This window comes from Acomys minous, assembly GCF_964271855.1.
Source record: "Acomys minous genome assembly, chromosome: 7".
Classification (NCBI taxonomy): domain Eukaryota; kingdom Metazoa; phylum Chordata; class Mammalia; order Rodentia; family Muridae; genus Acomys; species Acomys minous.
The window spans coordinates 73,706,941-73,728,932 of NC_140488.1; the positions used below are offsets into that span (position 1 = coordinate 73,706,941).

A 21,992-nucleotide genomic window follows, 5' to 3' on the forward strand; every position below is an offset into this window, starting at 1 on the left:
TCAGAGATCCCTTGTGTATTGCCAAGGGTGGGAAGTGCCATTCTCAAGGTCAGCTAAGTACCACATACGGTTTGTTTTGTTTTGTTTTTGTTTTTCAAGACAGGGTTTCTCTGTGTAGCCTTGGCTGTCCTGCAACTCAGCTTTGTAGACCAGGCTGGCCTCAAACTCACAGTGATCCGCCTGCCTCTGCCTCCCAGCTCTTTTTCTGTTTTTGTTTGTTTGTTTGTTTGTCTGCCCCTGCCCTGCCAAGGCCAATCATCCTCAGCCCTCTCCTCTGCCTGGATGATAGGAACTATCATTGCCTTGCAGCCTTCCTGCTAGTGCAGGCTGCCTTCTCCTGAAAGTGCCTGCCCCCTGCTTATTGGTCCCAGGATAGGATCCTGGGATTCCCAGCAGCATGGGAGGCTGAAGGGAGGGGACACTGTCATCCTTCATCCCTGTTCATTCTCCATGAGGTATGAACCTTCTCTGTTGACTGCCATGCAGCTTGCACTGGTATCTCTGTCTCCCCTGCAGAATGCACTTCATCTTCTCCAGAGCCCATTTGGCCTGGCTGATCTCTGCGCCCTCCGCTGATTCTTCACCAGCTTCTCCTAGGGGGCTGAGCATGGAACCACACAGGCAAACCACTACTGACACCCAGACAAGGCATTAGTCGCTGGAGGGAGTAACCATGAATCAAACATAGAAACCCCTACCCTCTAGAGGGTTCTCTCTCCTTTTTTCTTGACACAGGCATCCCCTGCACTCCTTTTAGAGACAGGGTCTCACTCTGTAGCCTTGACTGGCCTGGAGTTTGCTATGTAGACTAGGCTGGCCTCAAACACATAGAGACCCCTCTGCCTCACCCTCAGACTGTTGGGATCAAAGGTGTGCACCATCATGCTCAGCTAAGGTTTTTTTTTTTTTCTGATTGATTGGAGATGAAGATATGACCTGGTGGAGCTATGCTCTGTGGAGAAAAATAAAGCAAGGGGATAGAGTTGCTCTTTTAAGTAATCCTATTTAAAAGGGGTGGGGGTGGAGTTTCAGGTCAATCAGGGCTACATGGAGATAATGTCTCAAAAAAAGAAAAGAAAGAAAGAAAGGAAGGAAGGAAGAAAGAAAGAAAGAAAATAGGCTAAAGAAAGCCTATTGGAAGGATCAATGCTGCTGACCAGAGACCTGACTACAGCTGTCTGAGCATCAAAGAAAGGGTTCCAAGCAGAGGACAATAGATGTAAAGAGTCTGAGATAAAGGGCTGAGGAAATAGCTGTAACTCCAGTTCCAAGACCCAATGCCCCTGGCCTCAGCAGGTACCCGCATTCAAGTGCGCATACCCACATGCACACATGCAAACATGCACACACACTCTTCTAAAATTGAGCCCCACCTCCGTATCTTTCTAAATATTTATTACACATTTTAAAGATGTAAATAAAACACTCATTAATATTTAAATGTTTACCTTCAGAGTGTTTTCTTCTGGATTGTTATACATTTTTCCTTAGCTTGATTTTGTTGAAACATAGGCTTAAATGCCTATAGTGTGTGGTATTTGTTGAGGCCTTTCATTGATGAGCCAGGTATTTTTGACAAACTTGTTTATCGGAGGGAAAAAAAAAAAAGACCAGCCTTAAGGCCAGACTTGATGGTGCAGGCCTTTAATCAGAGCACTCAGAAAGCAGAAGCAGGTGGATCTCTTTGAGATTACGGCCAGACTGGTCTACAAAGAGAGTTCCCGAGCTACCTACTAAATCTTTCAAAAAGAAGAAGAACAACAAAGACAGACAGAAAAGAAAAGAAAAGAAAAGAAAAGAAAAGAAACCACCTTGACCTGGACAGAGTGGTTCAAACCTGTAATTCCAGGGCCAGAGGGGTTGAGACAAGCCTGGGCTTCTTTTATTCCATCTCAAGTCTCTGATGGGGTTGAAAACCAAATACCATGTTTTTCGGAGCATAAGACACACTCCCCCCCCCCCTAAAAAAAAGTGGGGGGAATTAGGGAGCACCTTATGGTCCAATTGTTGTTTTTACTGTTTTTCTTGTTTTACTGATCTAAAAAGTTGGTGTGTCTTATGGTCAGGTCCACTTTACAGTCCAAAAAATACAGTAGTTTAGTTTTACAATTAAGCTTAGTTGTTTAGGGGTTAAGATGTTTTTAGGTCTAGAGAGATGTTTTAAGTGATAATGATGAGATATGATAGATGTGGATTTACATTCAGAATTTTAGACTCACCAAGATAGGAAAAATATCTTCTTCAAGGCTGTCAAATACAAATAGCCAAAACACTATGAATGTAACATTTATATAATTCCTGATTGTTTCATGGTTCTTCTTGCTGTAGGCAGTTTATTGTACCTATGTGTAATAATGTAAATGTATATGCAAAAATATTTAATAAAAAAAAGAGACTGTGTTGGTGGAGGGTAGGAAAATAAGAAATGAAAGACAAATACCATTATCATATACAAGAAATGGTAAGCCCAGTGTGCCCAGAGCTAAGGGACACAAAGGAGAGGGTAGACGGAAGTGTGGAGAAGGATGAGGAACCAGCTCATGGACAGACTGTGCCTTTCACTCTGGAGAAGATGAAGAGCTAGTGAAGGCACCTAAACTAAGGGTTCTTGCTGGAGCACAGACTAAAAGAGGGCAGGGGCTAGAGAGCCCAGACCACTCGGTAGTTGCTGCCGTGACACAGATAATAAATAAGCGCAAGAGACTGGGGGTGAGGGCGGGGGTGGTGGATGAACACAGTAACCTGTAAGGTAATCAGTGACTGAAGCAGAATGGGAAACAAGGGGAAACACCCAGTTCAGAAGGGGGAAAGAGGGCGCCAGCAAGATGGCTCAAAAGCATTTGCCATGCAAGTCTCAGTTCAATCCCTAGAAGCCCAAATAGTGAGATAACTGCCCTGACCTTTACGTACACCGCCAAGGCATGTGCATGCCCACATTTACCCATCACACAGACACAGCCACATAAACACACACACACACACACACACACACACACACACACACACACACACACACAAGGAGGAGGAGGAGGAAGAAGTTAAGAAAAAGACGAGAGGCAGCAACAAGGGCAGGGTTGATGGCTGGCTTCGGGAAGTGGTCAGAATACAGGCTGAACTTGGATACCAGTTGAACTGTAGGGGCTGTTACAGGGAAAGCGTGTGTTCATCAGGTAGATTCTGGGAGGGAGGAAAGGGGAGAGGGGGAGAGAAAGAGGAGAGGGAGAATGATGACGGTTGGATTTAGGACTGAAAAGCAGGATGAAGAGAAGTGCTGTTTCCTGAACTTGGGGGAGCAGGGAAGCAATAAGCCCTACATGCTCAGGCTCAGGGCTGAAGCCTGGCAGCACTGCAGGAAACCCAGAGATCACGCACTAGGGGTATAAGGTGGAAGAAGAAGACGAAGGAGGAGGAGGAGGAGGAGGAGGAGGAGGAGGAGGAGGAGGAGGAGGAGGAGAAGAAGGTCAAGGCAATGAGCACACTTTACTGAATAACCAACTGCACCCAAGCTCCATGGTTTTTCTGCCCACATTACCTTCAATGGCCACAACATCAAGGCTGGATTTCTTAATGTGGTATCCAAGTCTGGTTCCTTTAACCTCACATAGCCACTCCAGTACTAGTCTCCTAGGTCCCGTCAAGGCCTCTGACTATGCAGTCCCCGATGCCTTGGCTCAGATGTCATCTGCCCATCTATCTTCTACTCCCATTTCACCAACATCTGCTCTCTTAGCTCCCCAGGATAGTTATCAGGATCTCTTTGAGGACCAAGATGATAAAGTGATGCTTTGGTCCCCTTTGAGGTCTTGGCGAGTGAAGCAGGGACATTTGTGGCCTACATACAAACTGTACACAAATCATGGCTAGCCCTAAGCCCACTGCAGTGGGTCAGTAAACCTGACTCCCCATTCAGTCCTATGTGACAAGAGGAAAATAGGGCCAAGGAGGTGAAGTCAGGCTTGGAACTGGACTCAGATTGGAAGGCTGACTCCATCCCCCAAGCAGCAAAAAAAAAAAAAAACAGAGGTCAGGGAAGAATAATTGCTCACATGTGTACAGCACTTGGGAGTTTATAGCCATAGACATTATCTCATCCAAGCCCAGCACAGGCGCATGAGGTAGATATTCTTATTTTTCTTCACCTTCCACCTAAGGAAACTGAGGCCCAAAGAGCCAGTTGCTTGCCCAAAGTCAAATAGCTAGGAAGGGGAGGCCTAGAGACTTGAACCAGGGTCAGACTGTTACTATGAGACCAATCCACTCATATAGAGCTAAATGGGAGGATGGCGAGTGGCTTTGGAAATGATTTCCACTTTCTACCTATGGTGCTCTCCCTACAAGATTTCTAGCTAGGCCAGGCATGGTAGTGCACACTCGGGAGGGAAAAGCAGACAGATTACTGAGTTCGAGGCTAGCCTGGCCTACAAAGTGAGTCACGAGTCCAGGACAGCCAGGACTACAAGAGAAACCCTGTCTTGAAAAACCAAAAAAAAAAAAAAATTTCTAGCTAATGGTAGCATGGAATGACATTTACTAATCCCCTCAGGCCATTCCAGGATTCAGCCATATTCCAGGCCCCAAAGGCAACAGTTGGGAGAGGCTTGAAGACAAGGCAAGTCCAACGAGAGGTCAGGGACCCTTTTCTCCCGGAGCTGACCAGAGACAAGCCCCCACCAGGCTCTGAAAGAGGACAGCTTCCTCCCATGGTCCCCCAGCCAGAACTCCCCCTGGAGAAGCGTCTCTCGGCCATGCTCTTTTTCCGGCTGGGCACTGGGCCCAGACAGCTCTTGGCTGGCAGCAGCTGGGCCCTTGCACCTGTCGATGTTGCGCCCACGCTTCACAAACACACACACACACACACACACACACACACACACACACACTCACACACACACACTCACACACACACACACACCACCACCACCACCAAGCTCTATGCTGCTTCCAGATGGCGGGTCACTTATGCTTTCACCTCACTTTCGGCCTTTTTCTTTCTCATTTGATTTCTTTTCCTTACCTTGTTTCTTCCTAAGCGACTTCTCCCCACTGCTCCCTCTACCCCATCATTATTTTCCTCTTCCTCTCTCACTCATTTTTTATTTCTCCACTGCATATACTTCTTGTTAAGTCCGTCTTTTTGCCCCTAACTCTGATCGGGTGAAATGCTAGCTTCCTCCTCTACCACAGAGATATGAAGGCACAGTCATGCCTTCAATCCCCATCTGCTCTCATATTGGGGTTGTGTTTGTTTGGTTTGTGTGTGTGTGTGTGTGTGTGTGTGTGTGTGTGTGTGTGTCTGTATGTGGATGCATACATGTGTGTATACATGTGGAGGCTCGTGGTCAACATCACATGTCTTCCTCAATCTCTCTCCACCTTCCTTTCTGAGACAGGATCGCTGGCTGATTCAGCTAGACTGTTGGCCAGCAAGTCCTAGGGCCCCTCCCTTCTCCACCCCACTAGCACTGGGATGCTAGGAGTCCTGGCACTGTAGGCCTCCAACTCACAGACTCGCCTGCCTCTGCTTCCTGAGTGCCGGGACTAAGGGCAGTATCCACTCCCAAGGTGCACCTGGCTGTTTCACCTGAGTGCTGGGGTTGGACCTCGGTTCCCAGGCCTGCACAACTGCAAGCTCTTTACTGACTGAGCTATCCCCCCAGCTTATCATTAGGATTTGTTTTTATCAGCTAGCCTTCATGATGTAAAGTGGTGGGTTTCATTATGACATACATGCCCATCATGTACTTGGCTCATCTTTTCCATTATCCTCCCTTGCTCCCTTCTCCCTGGCTCCTTGCCTCCACCGAAGTACTCTCTGGCTTCTACCATCATTTCATGTGCAGTTTGAAAAAAGGTAAAAACCTGTCATGGGGCCAGAAAGAGACACGGAGACAGGAAAAAGTGGATTCAAATCCCGGTGTTCTTACTTGCTAGCTGTGTGTCCGCCACATGTCACTGCACTTCTCTGAGCTGTCTTCCTTCCACTGTAAAGTAAAATTGATAATAATACTGATCACTTAACACGGGAAAAGGAGAAAGTATGAGAAGTGATCTTGTACGAGGGTGAGAAAGGGATTCATGAATTAAGTGGCAGGTGGCAATGGGTGTTTCTAAGGAAGCAGAAAGGTCTGGTGGTCCATAGTAGCCTCTGTGGTTGGTCTTCCTGCCTCAACTCCTCAGCTTCAAACACACAGCGTGAAAACACACAGCCTTGGTAAGCTAGGCCATACCTGTGCCTCTCTTCTCTATCAGGAACATGTGCAGAGCACCCTGGCAGTACTCAGCTAACACTAAGTGAGCACTATGAACACTGAGACACTGAGGCTCTGTCACCTACTAAGTGCTCACTGAACATTACCACTGATGTTAAATTCAGACCCAGAAAGAGTAATGCTCCCCTGGGCTCGGGTACTTGGTGGGGGGGGGGGGGTACTAAGACCCTAACCCGTGTAGAATCAACATTCAAGCCGGTTGGGCCTCGAAGTCAACTTCATGGAGGTTGTACACTGCAGTTCACTTTGGACTCCTCTCACCAAGCCATCGGCCCTATGGTGAGGCATGTGCAGAGCCAGGAAGAAGCAGCATACAATTTTGGCTGTTCTATCCAGAGGGGACGCTTCCACACAAGGGGCTATCCTGAGCAACCAGGCCTGTGATCCTGCATGCTTAAGTGACAAGCAGAGTCCACACCCTGACCTCCTGAGATACGTGCCTTAAGATACCGTTCACCTCCAGACCCAATGGCGGATTCCCCAGAGGGGTAGGTCTCCCTGGCCGTGAGAACCAGTGGAAACATTTATAACACCCCAGGTTATGTACATGGAGTGACTCATACGTCTTTGTTAACGTCCAAAGTCAAAGGCCAGGGGTAGCAAAAGGGGTTAGTTTATAAGATAGGATACCTGTCCATGACAACGGAGGCTCTGGCAGAGGAGAACAAGTATGACGCCTCAACTAAGATAGAATCAGGAGGCTACGCACGAAAAGGCCCAAACCTGAGAAAGGGGCGTGCAGGAAAAAGCCCCCCCCCCCAGCAAAAAGATGAAATCTGGGGAAAGAGACATTATATCTCACGTCTTAAGCACAAGGAAGTTTCATAAGCCTGATGCTTCTGGGAGCCAGATTAAAATGGCTTCCACTAGGGCTCAGATGTAGCTCATTAGTGGAGCACTTCCACAACATGGGGTTCAGAGTGCGACCCCTAGCAACATGAGATAGAAAAAAAAAAGCAGAACTGCCTCCACCTTTTTAAAAATGAAGTAAGCTGAAGAGATACTCCATTGCACTGAGGATGGCAGGTGGGGCGGGCGGGAGGCAAGGGGGAGGGGGGCGCTTGGGTTCCAGAAGATAAAGTGAAACCAGAGAGGACCTGGCATACCTAAAGCCCAGCCTACATGTGAGATGAGGCCGCTGTCAATCCTTGACCGTGGGGAAATTTACAGACTGAGATCTTGTCGCACTACTCTTCAGGGATTTGAAGCATGTGTCTGCGCTTGTGCTGGGTTAGAGGGGCCAGAGAGGGAGAAGAAGACACGGGGGCTGCAAGCAAAAAGTCAGTGTCTCCAGGGTTCTCGGGAGAAAGCTCACTTCCGTGTCAATGGAGGGAAGCAGGGGAAAGTTCTCCACAGTTTGGCCCAAAGTCATCCCGATGATTGCTCGTTTTTTGACACAACCTCACACTTTCTTTCCAGTCCTATATTCCTGGCTGTGTGCAAGCTATTTCCACTTGGATGTTCTGCCAACAGCTTAAACTAAACATGCTTAAAGTAGAGTTTTGCTTCCCCCCACAAAGCCTCACACCTTCCCAAGGCCTCCAACTTCACTGCTGAAACCCAAGAGCTCCGGGGCCAGGCTGCCTGGCTGCTTCTCTCTTCCCTTCCCTGGCACCTCGCACTCCCTTTCTTTGAACACCGTACCTTTCCCTGGATGGTATTTCTTTCAGCATCCTCTTGGCCATCAACTGGGCTGCGGCTCTCGCCCACCTTGCGCACGGTCTCTAGAGATGGTTAAGGCTGTGCCTAACAGGGCTCTTCTCTCAACTGGAACCACTTATATACTTTCTGCCCACATGTGTTCACCATTTACTGCAAATAGATGTGGTGAAGCGTCCATTCTAGTCGAAGGAAGGAGAGCAGAGACACGAACAACAGAGGAGTTGGTAGCCTAGAGGGATTTGACCTCAAAGGTGAACCAGAGCTTGCTGTGAATTCCAGCCCTGCTACTATTTACTAGCTGTGTGATGTAAGGATTATTTCACCTCTCTGGGCCTTGGTTGCCTTCTCTCCAAAGTGGGGCGTAAGGGATGGGCTCATTGTAACATAGCATGTGGAAGGCTGTGGTTTCATCTTTAGCGCAGCAGAAAAAAAAATTAGCAAGTCAACAACATAGGGGTGATAGTGCTAGCTTCCTAGGGTTCTTGGGAGGTTGAATGTTACAAGAGAACACGGAGGCGGGGCCTATATTGGACTGGCATTCCCAAAGGATGGAGTGGGCAGAACCATCCAGGTGGATGAAAGCCCATTAGGGCTGGAGCTGTTTGTGTATCTTTTTTTTTTCTGTTATGCATAAATGACAGGAATTCAAGTAGGGAATCTATTCAACTGGGCCCAGTTGTTGGCTCTCTCCAAACATTTCCCCACTCTGCTGTAAATAAGAACGTACCACTGGAATCTACAACCTGATTAAGACCCTGAGGGGTGCCCAGTTATCTCTGCAGATTTCTATTTCGCAGGGCGCTCTCCTCCTAGTAACTAATATTGTTCCATTTCTTCTTTTCCACCTTTTTTTTTTTTAAAGCACAGAAGCAAAAGCAGGCCTGTCCAAGCCCGCTGGGCTGGCCGGGGTCAGAGGAATGCAGCCTCTCCCTCCAGTGAGCGGCCAGGCCAGGCACTCGCTCAGGCTGGCAGCAGCAGGCACAGACCAGGCCTGGGAGGCTCCAGCACCTTGCTCAGAGGGGCTGGAAAGCGCTACAGACATTAGCTCATCACTCCCTGGCAAGGGCCTACTGGTCTGCTATTCTCACTAGCATCTTCCAGATGGGGAAATGGAGGCACAGGCACCCTTGGAGGAGTTGCCGATGCCCAGGGTCCTCAGACAGCTTCTGACTGGAGGCCCCAGATGGATAAGGGAATAAGGGTCACCTGGACTCCCTCTAGCAGACATCATTTCCTCATTTCGGATTGTTGATAGGGCGGTGGTTTTTTTAGGGACCCAGAATACAGCCTCTGAAGGGGACAAGGAGAAAGAGTGATGGTAGATGGACTGGATGGATGGGTGAAGCCTAACCAGCTGCAGCTGCACTCCAAAATGCCTAACTACTCTCACTGAGAACGATTTTACCACTAACAATCCCCCCCACCCCCCTAGTACGAGGTACTCAGAGTCTGCAGATGCAACACAAAAGGCTTAACAACAGTGCTTTCGGGTTGGTTATCATGTTTTCCTCCAGAGCATTTCTACTCACTCAAAATCCTGTTCCGTGAACAATTACAACATTTACAATCAAGTAAAATGGTTTTTTTTTGTTGTTGTTGTTTTGTTTTGTTTTGTTGGTTGGTTGGTTGGTTTTGGTTTTAATTTTTCAAGACAGGGTTTTTCTGTGTAACCGCCCTGGCTATCCTAGACTTGCTTTGTAGGCCAGGCTGGCCTTGAACTCACAAAGATTCCCTTTGCTCCCTGAGTGCTGGGATTATAGGCATGTGCTACCATGCCATGCAAAAGGTTATTTTTAATTAGAGAGAGGGAGAGAGAGAGAGAGAGAGAGAGAGAAAGAGAGAGAGAGAGAGAGAGAGAGAGAGAGAGAGAGAGAGAGAAAGAAGAAGAAGAAGAAGAAGAAGAAGAAGAAGAAGAAGAAGAAGAAGAAGAAGAAGAAGAAGAAAGAACGATTCAGTTCACTGGTAAATATGCATGAAGCCTTGGATTTGATCCCCAATACTGCAAAAAGAAAACAGAAACAACAACAACAATAATAATAGGGAAAGCTGGAGATATGGCTGAAGGGTTAAGAGCATATACTGTTTTTCCAAAGAACCCAAGTTCAGTTCCCAGCATCTTCAAGACAGCTTACAAGCATCCATAACTCCAGTTCCAGAAAATCCAGCATCCTCTTCTGGCTTTGTGGGCAGCAGGCATAGGTATGGCACACAGACAAATGCATGCAAAAAAATCCATACTCAAAATAAAAATAAAAACTACTTCTTAAAACAATGAAGAAGAGGAGGAGGAGAAAGAGAAAGAAGAGGAGGAAGAAGCAACAACTGGGATGTGGGAAGAGTCCTGGCCTTGGAGTGAGGAGATCCAGATCAAGTGTCTCCAGCTCTTTGCATCACAGTGTTCCATAAAATGGAGATAATCACATAAAGTTGGCATAAAATTAAAGGAAATAGTCTTTGTGAAAGATGCTTTTTAAGAAAAATATTCATTATGAAAATTTCAAGCATTCACAAAAGAAAACACCATGGTGAAGCCTTCTGCACCTATTTCAAACATTTTCCTCATTTCATCTGTAGCCCAAACTTAAATATTTTAAAGCAAATCCCAGATAGGCACCCCTTTCCCACAAATACTCCAATATTAAACTGCCTTATAAATGTTTACATTTTTCATAATTGAAAATAATACATGATAGCTGTAGAAATTTTGGAAAATGAAGAAAGTATTTATAAAGGAAAGAATAAAAACCACTCATACTCCACCACACAGAGACAAACATATTTCAAAATCACCTATTAGTTTTTCTATGCACATATTAATTTTTAACAAAAGTTGGATCATATTGTATATGCTATTTTTAGGTATCATTTTATTTTAATTATAAAAATAATAAGAGCATATTACAGAAAAATGAGGAGAAATTACCCACAATCCCTTAGCAACTAATATAAAAAGTGTTAATAGTTCAATATACTTCCTTCCCATTTTTTTCAATTTGCATTCATAATTTTACCACAAGTAGAATACTACTGATTATGCACTTTTCAAGTTATGAATCTATTTTAATTGTGAGAAAACAATGTAATCATACTGCAAAAAAAGAAAAAGAAAAATATTACCCGTAATACCACTACTCAGTTATAATCACTGTTAACATTTTGGTATATTTGCACCCAACATTTTCTGTGTACAATAATTTCAACAAAAATAGGTCCCAAGTATTTAAGAGGTTGAGGCCAAATGACTGAAAGTTCAAGGCATTTCTAGGCTACAGACTAATAACCTGTCTCAAGTAATAACAAAGAAGTAAAATATACTTTTCATGATCTTATTAACTATAAATATATTTACTTATAAGAAAAATGAGCCAGGTGTGGTGGCACACGCTTTTAATCCCAGCACTTGGGGGATACAAGGCAGTGAATCTCTTTGAGTTTCAGGTCAGCTGCATCTACAAACTGAGCTCCAGGACAGCCAGAGCTACAGAGAGGTACTTTGTCTCAAAACCAAACAAAAAAGGAGAAGATATTGTATTGGTGAGGTGATTGATCAGGTAATGAGCCTGATGACCTGAGCTCCATCTCCAGGACTGAGATGTGAAGCTGTCCTCTGACCTCCACACATGCACTGTGGCAGGTGCACAAGAGCACACAGGCACACATGTATGCACACACCAAATAAATAAATAAATACAGTAAGAAAGTTATATATATATAGTGTGGAGACACATAGAAAAATTAATTCAGAATTCTGTCTCTTTTTTAAGATTTATTTATTTATTTATTTATGTACACAATGCTCTGCTTGCATGTACACCTGCAGGCCAGAAGAGGGCGCCAGATCTCATCCTAGATGGTTGTGAGCCACCATGTGGTTGCTGGGAATTGAACTCAGGACCTCTGGGAGAGCAGCCAGTGCTCTCAACCTCTGAGCCACCTCTGCAGCCCCAGAATTCTGTCTCTTAGTGGTGTCTCTTTTGGGGTGTTTCTCTCTTACCATTGCTTTATTCACATATTCATACATGGTTGGAAGTACAGAAGTATTAAGTTTGGAGTCTTTGCACCCTCTGCGCCATCTTGGCATCATATTTATGCACCTTTGTACCCAGAGTTTTTTATTCAATATTTTGTCATGAATAAAAGTTTTTGAATTCAGGAATGTAGGATGTGTGGTGGTTAAGATACCAAGAGAAATTCCCTGGCCCTGGATCTTTATGGCTGGTTGCTATTATAAACGATTCTCCTTCATATGTGTGCATACTTATAGTTACCTTACTATTCATATTTCTATGCATCTCCAGCTGTTCTGAAACTTGCTGTGTAACCCACGTTGGCCTGGAACTTGTGTAGCCCATGGTGGCCTGGAGCTCACTGTGTAACCCAAGCTGGTCTGGGACGAATGAGCCCATCTCAGAGTCCTGTCCTGATTACTGCAATCACAGATATATGCCACCACATTGGCTTTTCTAAGTATAGTTAAATAAAAGTATGTCCAGGAGAGCTGAAGAGATGGCTCAGCAGTCAAGAGCACTTACTGTTCTTGCAGAGGACTCTTGCAGAGTTTCCAGCATCCACATGGCAGCTCACAAAACACCTGTAATTCCAGCTCCAGGGGATCTGACTCCCTCTTCCGGCCTCTGAGGACTCCTGCATACACGAGGTGCAAATGAACTCATGAAAGCACCCACCCACACATACACATGATTTTTTAAATTTTTAAAGGACTTTTAAACTTTGCTATATACATATTGAGTATATTTTTGGAGACCACTTCTACATTTATAGGCTGACCTATAAAATGTGATTATCTTTTTATTGACCTCGTTTTTTATTCCTGTCATATATATAGTCCAGGCAGCCTTGGTGTAGTGAGTGAAGTTTCTTCCTGAGTTTATAGACCTCTTTCACACACACCCTCTCAGTCCGATATTTAAATTACTCAGTCAGCAAGTGTTATTGAACCTGGAGTGTGTGGCTGAGGCAGGGATGGGGTCAAGGACAAGTCTCCGAAGGCACATTACATTACAATACTAACCCCAGCATGTACTGGCCATTTTACTACACAGTCAACACCAATCAATCAAGCCAAAGCTTTCTTCTTAACCCTTACAGATTATATAAATTTGTTATGATACCTTTTATAGGAAAACTAAGCACACATAAACCAACAATCGCTTACCCTAAGACCACACTGCTAGAAAATGGCAGAGTAGGGATTTAATCCAGGCCACTGACCCCTGAACCTGAACTCTAGACCTCTTCTTTGCCCTCCAAGACAGCAGGGTGTAGGTGTGTAGGGTAAAGACTGCAGCCAGCTTCCCCAGGGTCAAAACTCCCTTCCTCTCGCCTGTGCCAACGCATGTCTCTGTGGCTATTTCCCCTTTGGTAACCCAACCTCACAGGGCTGTCCTACGACTTAAACGAGATGATGGAAGGGAAGGGAGGGGACCAGAGATGCCTGGCTCATGGCTGGCATTTAGAAGGTTATTGCTGGGTGAGCATCTCTTCTCTCTTGGCTTCACAAACGTGTGGTCTAGTTGCCAAGTTGGAGACAAGAGTTTAGCGGAGCTCAGAGCTAGCCTGCAGCCAGCTGGGAAGTCAGTGATTCCAGGCATATTTGCTTAGAGAATGCAAATATCTTCTTTGCCCCCTTCTCAGCCTCTGCCACTAACTTCAACTCCCATTCCCCCAAAAGGAAATGGGTGACTTTTCTGCTTCAAAACTGAGTACTTTAAAAACCACTCTCATTCCTACTCCCAGGCACGTGGGCAGTGGAGATGACAGGAAGTCACGGGTGGAGTGGGGGCTTTCTGGAACGTGGGCATATAGAAATGTGGTGGACGGCACTCCTTTTTCTGCCCTTCAATGGTCCGAATGGGGGAGGGGGCTAGCTGTTGAGCAACTGCTCAGGAGACACTCCAGAAGCTGAGATGAACATATGCCTCTTTCTAACAATTGGCCTGGGAGCCATCCAATAGATGGAGGACGGATCCACAGGTCCAGGATCCGGAGTCTGCAGCCCAACTCTAGAGTCCAAACTGAGGAGGAGGAGGAGAAGGAAGGAAGGAGGAGGGGGGGCAGGTCACGGGTCCAATTCAGCAACCATAATTCAAAAGCTTGAGTCCACTCCTTCTACACCACTTGCTTTCACAAAAACTTTCCTCACCCCAGGCCAATGCCAAGAAGCTCTGGAAGTGTACCTAGCCTGCTACCCCAGTAGAGTTTTTAGGGTCCCAACAGACTGTGCCTTTTCTCAACAGGAAGCTAGGTATGGCCCACAGTCTTTGATCCAAGCGAGAAAGCACAGCAATGGGTGTGTGGAGCGGGCTTTTGTTACCTGGGTTTGAGTTGGAGCAGAGTGGGAGGGGGAAAGAAATGAGCAGCAGCAAGGAAGCGCAAGGAAGGCAGCTTGTCAGCCTAACGGGGGAACGGGGTGCCCTGGGTACTCACCCCAGCTTCTTCCAGTTGTCAAGGAAGGGCCTAGATCTGTCCCTCCACTGGCGCCCCCTCTTTGTTATCAAGCCGGTCATTTCCTCAACAAACAGGACTGTGTTCGAAGAGCAAATTCAGGGCACTTGCGATCCTAAGAGAGAGAGAGAGAGAGAGAGAGAGAGAGAGAGAGAGAGAGAGAGAGAGAGAGAGAGAGAAACAAATCTTCAGGTCTTCAAAGCTAATTAAGAAGACACAAGATGTATACAATGAAAATGACTTTGTAATATTCCTCCCCTGTTCCTTTAACATCCTTTGACATTTATTTCAAAAGACCATGTTTTACAGTGTAAACTGTATTGTTGAAGGGAGGGGTGGGAGGGGATGCGGTGGGAATGAGGGGCTTGATTAGGGGGGGCAATCCTGGTGGCCTTCCTGCGTGGGGTGGGGTGGGAGCTTCTAGCCCCAGGGAACATGCCTTAAAATGAGAAGCCCAGATCTCGTTCAGTAAGGACTTGTAAGACAATGTACCAACACAAGAAAGATGTGCTCTAAGTGTAAAATGTTATTCTTTCTAGATGTGAATAATTATATAATCATAATAAAATAACCTGGCATCGTGGGAAGGCAAGAGAAATCTCTGCGAACTCTGTGGCAAGCTTTTCGAACCCGCTGCCTGTTCTTGGCTTTTCCGTGAGCCATGTGAGTTGCCTGCGTGCACCTAGCCCCACGGTCCGGTAGAACAGCATTTCTCAGCATCGTTGCATCCAGCCAGCCTCTTTCTGCCCTGGATGATCACCGGACAGAAAGCCTTGAAATCAACCCTGGGCCTTGAGGGAAGCCACCGCTGCCATATGATCCCTCTCAGTGGCCCTGAGCAAAATGTAGGGACCTTGACCATTCCAGATGAGACGATGTAGCTCAAAGAGGGCAAACAGGCTCAGAAAATGCCCTGCAGAAAACCAGTGCCTTGCCTACCCCATCCCGTCCCGTGTGCACGTCCCTCCTCTGGACCGTTTTTCCTAAGCCAACAGCTCTTCTCTCTATCCATTGAAGCCCGTCCTGGCGACCCGCTTGATTTAGGTCAGAAAACAGACACTAACAGCTCTCCCTCGCCTCGGTGAAATTACTAAGTGGAATTTATTGGGCAAGTCCATGCAGGGTGGTAGGGAGAGCCCATGTCCCAGGTTCGGGCTGCCATCCGTTTTAGAAACATAAGTACAGGCCAGGGCACTGGGCGAGAAGTGACCATAATCTGGAATCATCAGCCCAACCCCAGTAGCTGCGTCGTGCCCCCAGGGCTAGGGGACGGGAGTAGACGCACGGACTCCGTTCCCTGGCCCGCCCTTTGCTTTCACAAGATCCACGGTGACTGCACCAGCTCGAGCGCCTTTAAAGGGCCACACACGCCACTCGCCGCTATAAAATGTTCCCGGCGGCACAGCTGCAGAAGTGCGCTGCTGAGCTGCTGTGAGGAGGCTCGCTCCGCCCGGCTGCTCCTCCCACAGCCTATCGGCGCGGGGCTGCTCCTGGCAAGGAGGACCAGACTAGAGGAAGGCACAGCACCCGCTCGGGCCCTCCGTAAGTATCCAGTTCAGATTTTGCCACCAACTCGCCCACGAGCCAGGACATGTGCTAATAATGCCCTAAGCCGGTTATAAAGACGTGAAATTTGGGGGGGGGAGGAAAAAAAGGGGGGAAAGGGGGTCTGTCCTTCCTGGGATTCCTAGCTGAGGCCAGCTTGCTGCTGTGTGCCTGTGCGCTAAGGCTCTCCAGGCGGCAATGGGGGCTTGAGAGCCTAGTCCCCGCGCTGAGACCCAAACGTGGTGGCTGCTATCGCCACCGCCCCGGAGTCCGGCGCCGAAGCTGCGGGCGGGCACCGGCGCGGGCTGGGGCTGCTCGGCGCTGCACTGTGCGGTGCAGAGGCGCGGCGCGGCGGTGCAGGCTTTTCCCAGGCGCCCTGGGGTCGGGTGGCCGCCTGTGCGGCCAGAGGCTCTGAAGCAAGCGGCGAGTGGCGGCAGCGGCGGCGTCGGCAGCTGGTGCGTGCCAAAGGGCTGGGGGCTCAGTCGCTTCGTCTGCACCCCTGCCCAGCCTAGCTTCCCTCTCTCCAGGGCAGGCAGCTTCGGGGAGGTAAGCCGGGCCGCGGGGCAGGACTCTAGGCTGGGCAGCAGGGGCCGAGGGCGCGGGCGGCGGCCGAGCCGGCCAAGGGGCTGGGGGACTTGTTTGCTGCTGGAGCTGCAGGGCCAGGGGGTGGCAGCCCCTGCCGGCCGCGGGACGAGGCGCCTACTTGTCCGGAGAAAACCGCAGCAGCTCCTCTCCCGCGCCCGCGCTTTCTCCAGCTCTGCTTCCCCGACTTTGCCCATAGCCAGGACAGCATCAGGCCGCTCGGGGGCCCGCACAAAGCTGCTGTTTCCTTAGGGGCTGGAGGCAAAAGGGGCTTCTGGCTGAGTTCCGCGGAGCTACGAGCTGGAAGTTGGAGCATTCGGGCAACTTGCTTTGCCCATGCAGCGGACCCTGTTCCGTACCCCGGCGCACACGCCCCTCTTATGGGGAAGCGGCCACGGGGCGTCTGACCAAGGGTGGGACAGCTAGTCAGGGCCGTGCCACTTTTAGCATTGTGACCTTGGGTAAGTTACGGCACTACTGGGAACCCTATCGCTTGCTAGCCCGCCAGGAGCAGCGGCAGCGTCGGACGCTCCGAGGGCGCTCGTAAGTGTCCGGGAGGCGCGCGAGCCGCTGCCGCCGGCGCCAAAGTGCGCCCCCGCGCGCGGAGACGCCGCGGGTCCCCAAAGTCGCGCTGACGCGGAGACCCCGTGCTTCGTCGTCTGTCTGCTTCCGAGCACCTGGAACCCTTGGGCACGGGTACTCTCGCTTGATGTGCAGGGCTCCGTCCGGAACCGCTGCCTCTCTACCGACTCAGCTCATCAAGGAGGCCTGGCTAGCTGTCGGTAAACAACCGGCCTTTAGTTTTCAGGTGGCGAGCTGCTTGGAACGCGTGCAAGCCAAGCCACAGTGCTGCTTGGATTTTTAGATTTCTCAGTAGCAATGGAGATGGAGATGGAGATGGAGTATATCGGTTGGTGCCATTTTTAACTTTTGCTCCCAGGACAGATTCAAGCCCCCCCTCAGGCCCCCTCCCACACCTGCCGCTCTCTTTTCTCCCCCTCTCTCTGTCTTCTCTTCTCACTCTCTTTCGGCACCGGCGAGGGCCAAAGCAGAAGGCGGCCAGGCGGGGCCGGGCGGCGGGAGGCATTGAAGCGCGAGCCGCGGAGCCGGCACTTGTTGCGCGGCTTTTCCGCGGCGCCCTCGCCGCTGCTTCGCAGTGGTCATTTCGTGGCTTGGAGTAGACCCAGACATTCGTGAGCCAAATTTTTCCCTCAAATGGGCAGAGGGTTAGGGTAGGGGGCAGAAAATGGGGTTATTGTGGGGGGTGGGGAATGTGGTCGCCTCTTAGACGGGCTCTGCGCTTTCCAAGAGGGCTGGTGCGCCTCGAGGGAAATGTTACAAGGGCCTGTCTGGCGAGCAGACACCAAAACACACGAGCTTTCCTCATATTTTCTTCCTCCTATTATTGTTGTTCTTGGGTTGGTGGTGGTGGGGTGGGTTTTTTTTTTTTTCCTTTTGTACATTCGGGTACGGGTAGCGCACTGGAGAAAGATTAAGAGATGAGGAACTTGAAATTGTGGCGGTGCTGGCCCTCCTGCCGACTACCAGCCCTCATCTGGCGATAGATGGCTGAAATAGCCTAGGCTGCCTCAGAACACTGTACTTCAGTCAAGCAGTGGGGGGGAGCACCAAGTGCCCCTCCCCCCCCCCCGTTTTCTCTTTCTTTCTTTCTTTCTTTTTTTTTTTTTCCTTCCATCCTTTCCCCATAAGGCGGTTGTTGAAGGAAAGAAAAAAACATAGAGGTAACTTCAGGGGTAACAAGGAGGGTAGAGTCCTAGCAAATTCTGGCCTCTTTGGGAAAATTATTCTTTTGAGGTCCTTAAGTGGGTTTTGTTTTGTTTTGCCTTGTCTCGACCTCCCCACCACCACCACCACCACCACTACCCAATTCATTTTCTTATCTCTTTGGCACTTGGGCCAGAAAATAGTTTCTTTAGAAAAGCCATCTGAGTAATTGCAGGTATGAGGTCTCGGCAAAGATGGTCAGGACAGGCATGTGACATAGAACTGCTAGATGCTGCTCTGCAAGCTGCTGCTGCTGCTGCTGCTTCCCTGCTGAAAACCATGGGATTTTCCCTCCAGGGAGAAGCCATTCTTCTCTCAGTCACACATGGGTGTGGCCTGGCTATGGACTCTGGGACAGTTGTCCTGGGAAAGCGCAGTCTAGGGACTGTATTGTGGGGGCTTAAGATATGGGAGACACTGAGCTATTCCCAGCTATTGTGTGGCTCCTGATGCCTCATAGCCTCCAGAGCATTCTCATCTGATGTAATCATGTAGGTCTGGTCCAAGATGGGCCTTGGAGACTTTCTAGATCTTTCTTCTGAATTCTCATTTTTCCCAATCCCATTGAAGACCTAAATACTAGTGGTCCACGGACATGTTGTGCCTCTTTCTCAGGGACATGCCTACTCTCAGAAACAAGAACAGTGGCACCCCTACCTCTGAACTCTGAAATAACCTGTATGATTATGTTCATGTACCCTCTCTTGGCATGACCCTGGCTGAATGGAACATCCTTGTGTAGCTGGATGGATTAACCAGGACTTAGAATTTTCTAGTGTTTCCTTTGTCAAGAAAGCCTTTCACCTTTATCGTCTCTTCTCTTTTACTTACAGACCAAGAGACCCAGCTGGCGGCATCAACTCCCACCAATTTATCTGACTTCTGCCCAGGCTCTGAAATGCCAACTATGTCAAGGCCTGCACTTGATGTCAAGGGTGGTGCCACCTCTGTGAAGGAGGTAAATCTTGCCACTTTACAGCTAGAGATACTAAGGCATAGAAAGATGGACTTAACGCCTTCCTAGGTACGGCATGTAGTCAGTGTGCTCGACCAGAGAAGATACAGCAGGGCTTTGTCCAGGGGTGGGGGGTGGGGGCGATGAGAGTAACTTTTGTCCAAAAGTAGTTGAATTGAACTAGGGGTGTTGAAAGACAGACAGCAGGAAGGGAGCGGAGAAGCAGAATTGAAACAAGACCACTGTGATAAAGATATTACAGTGAGGCGGAGAAGAGAGGGAAAGGAGTGCCTTTTTAAGATAGGGGGACACACAGAGTAGGAGGGGAGAGAGGCCCCCTTCTGATAATGGGTCCTCTGGTACTACGCTGGAGTCTAAACTTAGGAGCCACAGTAGCAAAAGAAACCTAACTGTCCAAGGGCTCTTCCTACCACCTGGCCACGAACTGACTCCAAATGGAGGCTATACAGGAGCACCCCAGATGCAGTGCATGCCAAAGGGAAAACTAGGAGGAGGACTACTATGGTGTGCCTTTCTGTCTTCTAGGATACCAACCAGGAGATGAACTCTCTGGCCTACTCTAAGGATCGTAAAGCAGTGACCATCCTGCACTACCCCGGGGTCACCTCGAATGGAGCCAAAGCCAATGGGGTTCCCAGTAGCCCCTCTGGATCAGCATCTCCCATAGGCTCTCCTACTACCACCCCTACTAACAAACCTCCAACCTTCAACCTGAACCCCTCCCCTCACCTGCTGGCCAGCATGCAGCTGCAGAAGCTTAACAGCCAGTATCAGGGGGCCGCAGCGGTGTCTGCTGCTGCCACTACTGCTGCTGCTGCTGCTGCCACTCCAGGCCAACCAGGGGAGGCAGGGCCCCCACAAAACTGGGCCTTCGGGGCCCAGGCGGGGGCAGCTGGGTCAGCCTCTCCTCCTGCTGGTTCCCAGAGTCCTGCTATCATTGATTCTGACCCAGTGGATGAGGAGGTGCTGATGTCTCTGGTGGTAGAACTAGGGCTGGACCGAGCCAATGAGCTTCCTGAGCTGTGGCTGGGGCAGAATGAGTTTGATTTCACTGCAGATTTTCCCTCTGGCTGCTGATGCCAAGGGTCCCTAAAAATCGAGGAACAAAGCCACCAATTCTGTTGTAAATAAAAGTTACTTGCAAAGATAGCTGACTGGGTGTGCTCTTCATGGGGTCTAAAGTTGGGGGGTGCATTCTGATAGTCTTGGCAATTCTGGGGTCGCAAGAGCCTGAGAGGTGTGGGGAGGACTGCCACAGGTGGTCCTTGAAGGGTTTTTGTTGTTGTTGTTTGGTTTTTTGAGACAGGGTTTCTTTGTGTAGCCCTGGCTATCCTGGACTCAGTTTGTAGACAAAGCTGGTCTTGAACTCGCTGAGATCCAGTGCCTCCTGAATGCTGGGATTACATTACAGGTCGTCCCTGAAAGCTTGCTTGTTACCACCATAGCCCTTATCTCCTCAAGAGTCCTGGTACTTAGCTTCAATCCTCCAAGATGCCACAAACACTGTCGTATTGAAGGATAAGCACAAGAGCTGGTGGTAAAGGCATTCTTGAAAGACAAGCTACTTCAAATTTGTCTGCAGCTGCCTCACCACTGGCATATCAGTGGCCAACTGGCATATGCTTCCAACTCTAAAAGCCTGCAATTCAGGGTTGACTCGATGGTTCAATAGTTTTAAACACTGCTTTGACAAAGAACTGGGGTTCAGTTCCCAGCACCTACCTGGCTGCTCACAAGCACCCATAATTACGGTTCCAGGGTATCTGACACCCTCTTCTGGCCTCCTGCATCAGACATGCATGTGGCACACATACATACAGGCAAAACACATACAACATAAATATTTTAAGTTATCAATTCAACTCCTTTTAGGGCTGTCCTTTTGCCTTTATGACTAAGCACCCAGAGACTGTCATTAAAGCAAGACTCCAGATGCCTTTAAGCCCCTCAGACAACTCCTTGTTCCTCCCCTCCAAGGTCACAAGACTCCAAACTGGCCTGTGTGTTCCCTAATTCCTCCCTCCTTGGCCAACCCTGTGTGAGGACATGCTGTTTGGGCTGGTCTCTCCCTCTGACTGAAAAAGTACAAATGAGGCCCAGGCTTGACAAGTCAAAGGTTTAGAGATCTCTTGAGGCAGTGACTTCAAAGGCATGCCAAGTGACAAGATTATGGCACTACCCCAGATCCTATGGTATAATGCAGTCCTGGCCTCATGTGTGGGCTAGAAACTGCTGCCGACATTTCAAACTCCTGAAGGTGTTCTTTCTTGAACACTGAAAATGATTAATTAGCCTCTGAGGAGCAACCTGAGGCTTGCCCCATGGTGAGCACATCCAAGAAGCGTATTAATAAAGGCACTCATCAAATTCAAGCCTCTCTGGTACCTGCTCAGTGTCAGGCACTTTGGTAGCCACTGGGAACCTGAATTAGATAGTTTGTGCCTTTGAGTGTGTTTTCTATCTCAGAAAGAAGGGCATAAACATAAACACTGCACTAAACCAGTATTCTCCAGAACACAAGGAACAATGCTATTTGATCTCAGAGTAGGGGGAATAGCTCTATCTACCTGGGATGCTTGTGTAAGGTGTTCTATTACTGAACCAATGCCTTATTTTCACATCTCACAAGTAATAAATATAGAATATGATCTATAAGATGCTAGTGGCACAGGAGCAGCATATGGGTACAGGAGCAGGGTCTGATGCAG

General features: G+C 48.6%; 1 protein-coding gene across 4 annotated transcripts; it reads left to right on the forward strand.

Moving 5' to 3' along the window:
• The first annotated feature begins 15,539 nt into the window (after window positions 1-15,539).
• On the forward strand, window positions 15,540-20,431 carry CITED1 (Cbp/p300 interacting transactivator with Glu/Asp rich carboxy-terminal domain 1). Of its 4 annotated transcripts, none has more exons than XM_084789789.1 (3): window positions 15,540-15,938; window positions 19,142-19,266; window positions 19,810-20,431. In XM_084789789.1, exons 2-3 carry the CDS (start codon window positions 19,207-19,209, stop codon window positions 20,359-20,361), a joined length of 612 nt encoding a protein of 203 aa, XP_084645915.1. In that variant the 5' UTR covers window positions 15,540-15,938; window positions 19,142-19,206; the 3' UTR covers window positions 20,362-20,431. The 4 variants fall into 4 exon arrangements, with proteins under 4 accessions (XP_084645915.1, XP_084645917.1, XP_084645918.1 ...); XM_084789791.1 differs by lacking the exon at window positions 15,540-15,938 and adding an exon at window positions 16,074-16,487; XM_084789792.1 differs by lacking the exon at window positions 15,540-15,938 and adding an exon at window positions 16,074-16,396.
• Window positions 20,432-21,992: the final 1,561 nt, after the last annotated feature.

What these genes read in the sequence shown, in the direction of transcription:
- CITED1 (XM_084789790.1), top strand. Translation starts at nt 17,403, where the DNA reads ATGGAGATGGAGATGGAGATGGAGTATATCG. An exon ending in GATGGAGATGGAGTATATCG is followed by an intron (nt 17,434 to 19,141) that starts GTTGGTGCCATT and finishes TTTTACTTACAG; the next exon opens with ACCAAGAGACCCAGCTGGCG. An exon ending in GTGCCACCTCTGTGAAGGAG is followed by an intron (nt 19,267 to 19,809) that starts GTAAATCTTGCC and finishes TCTGTCTTCTAG; the next exon opens with GATACCAACCAGGAGATGAA.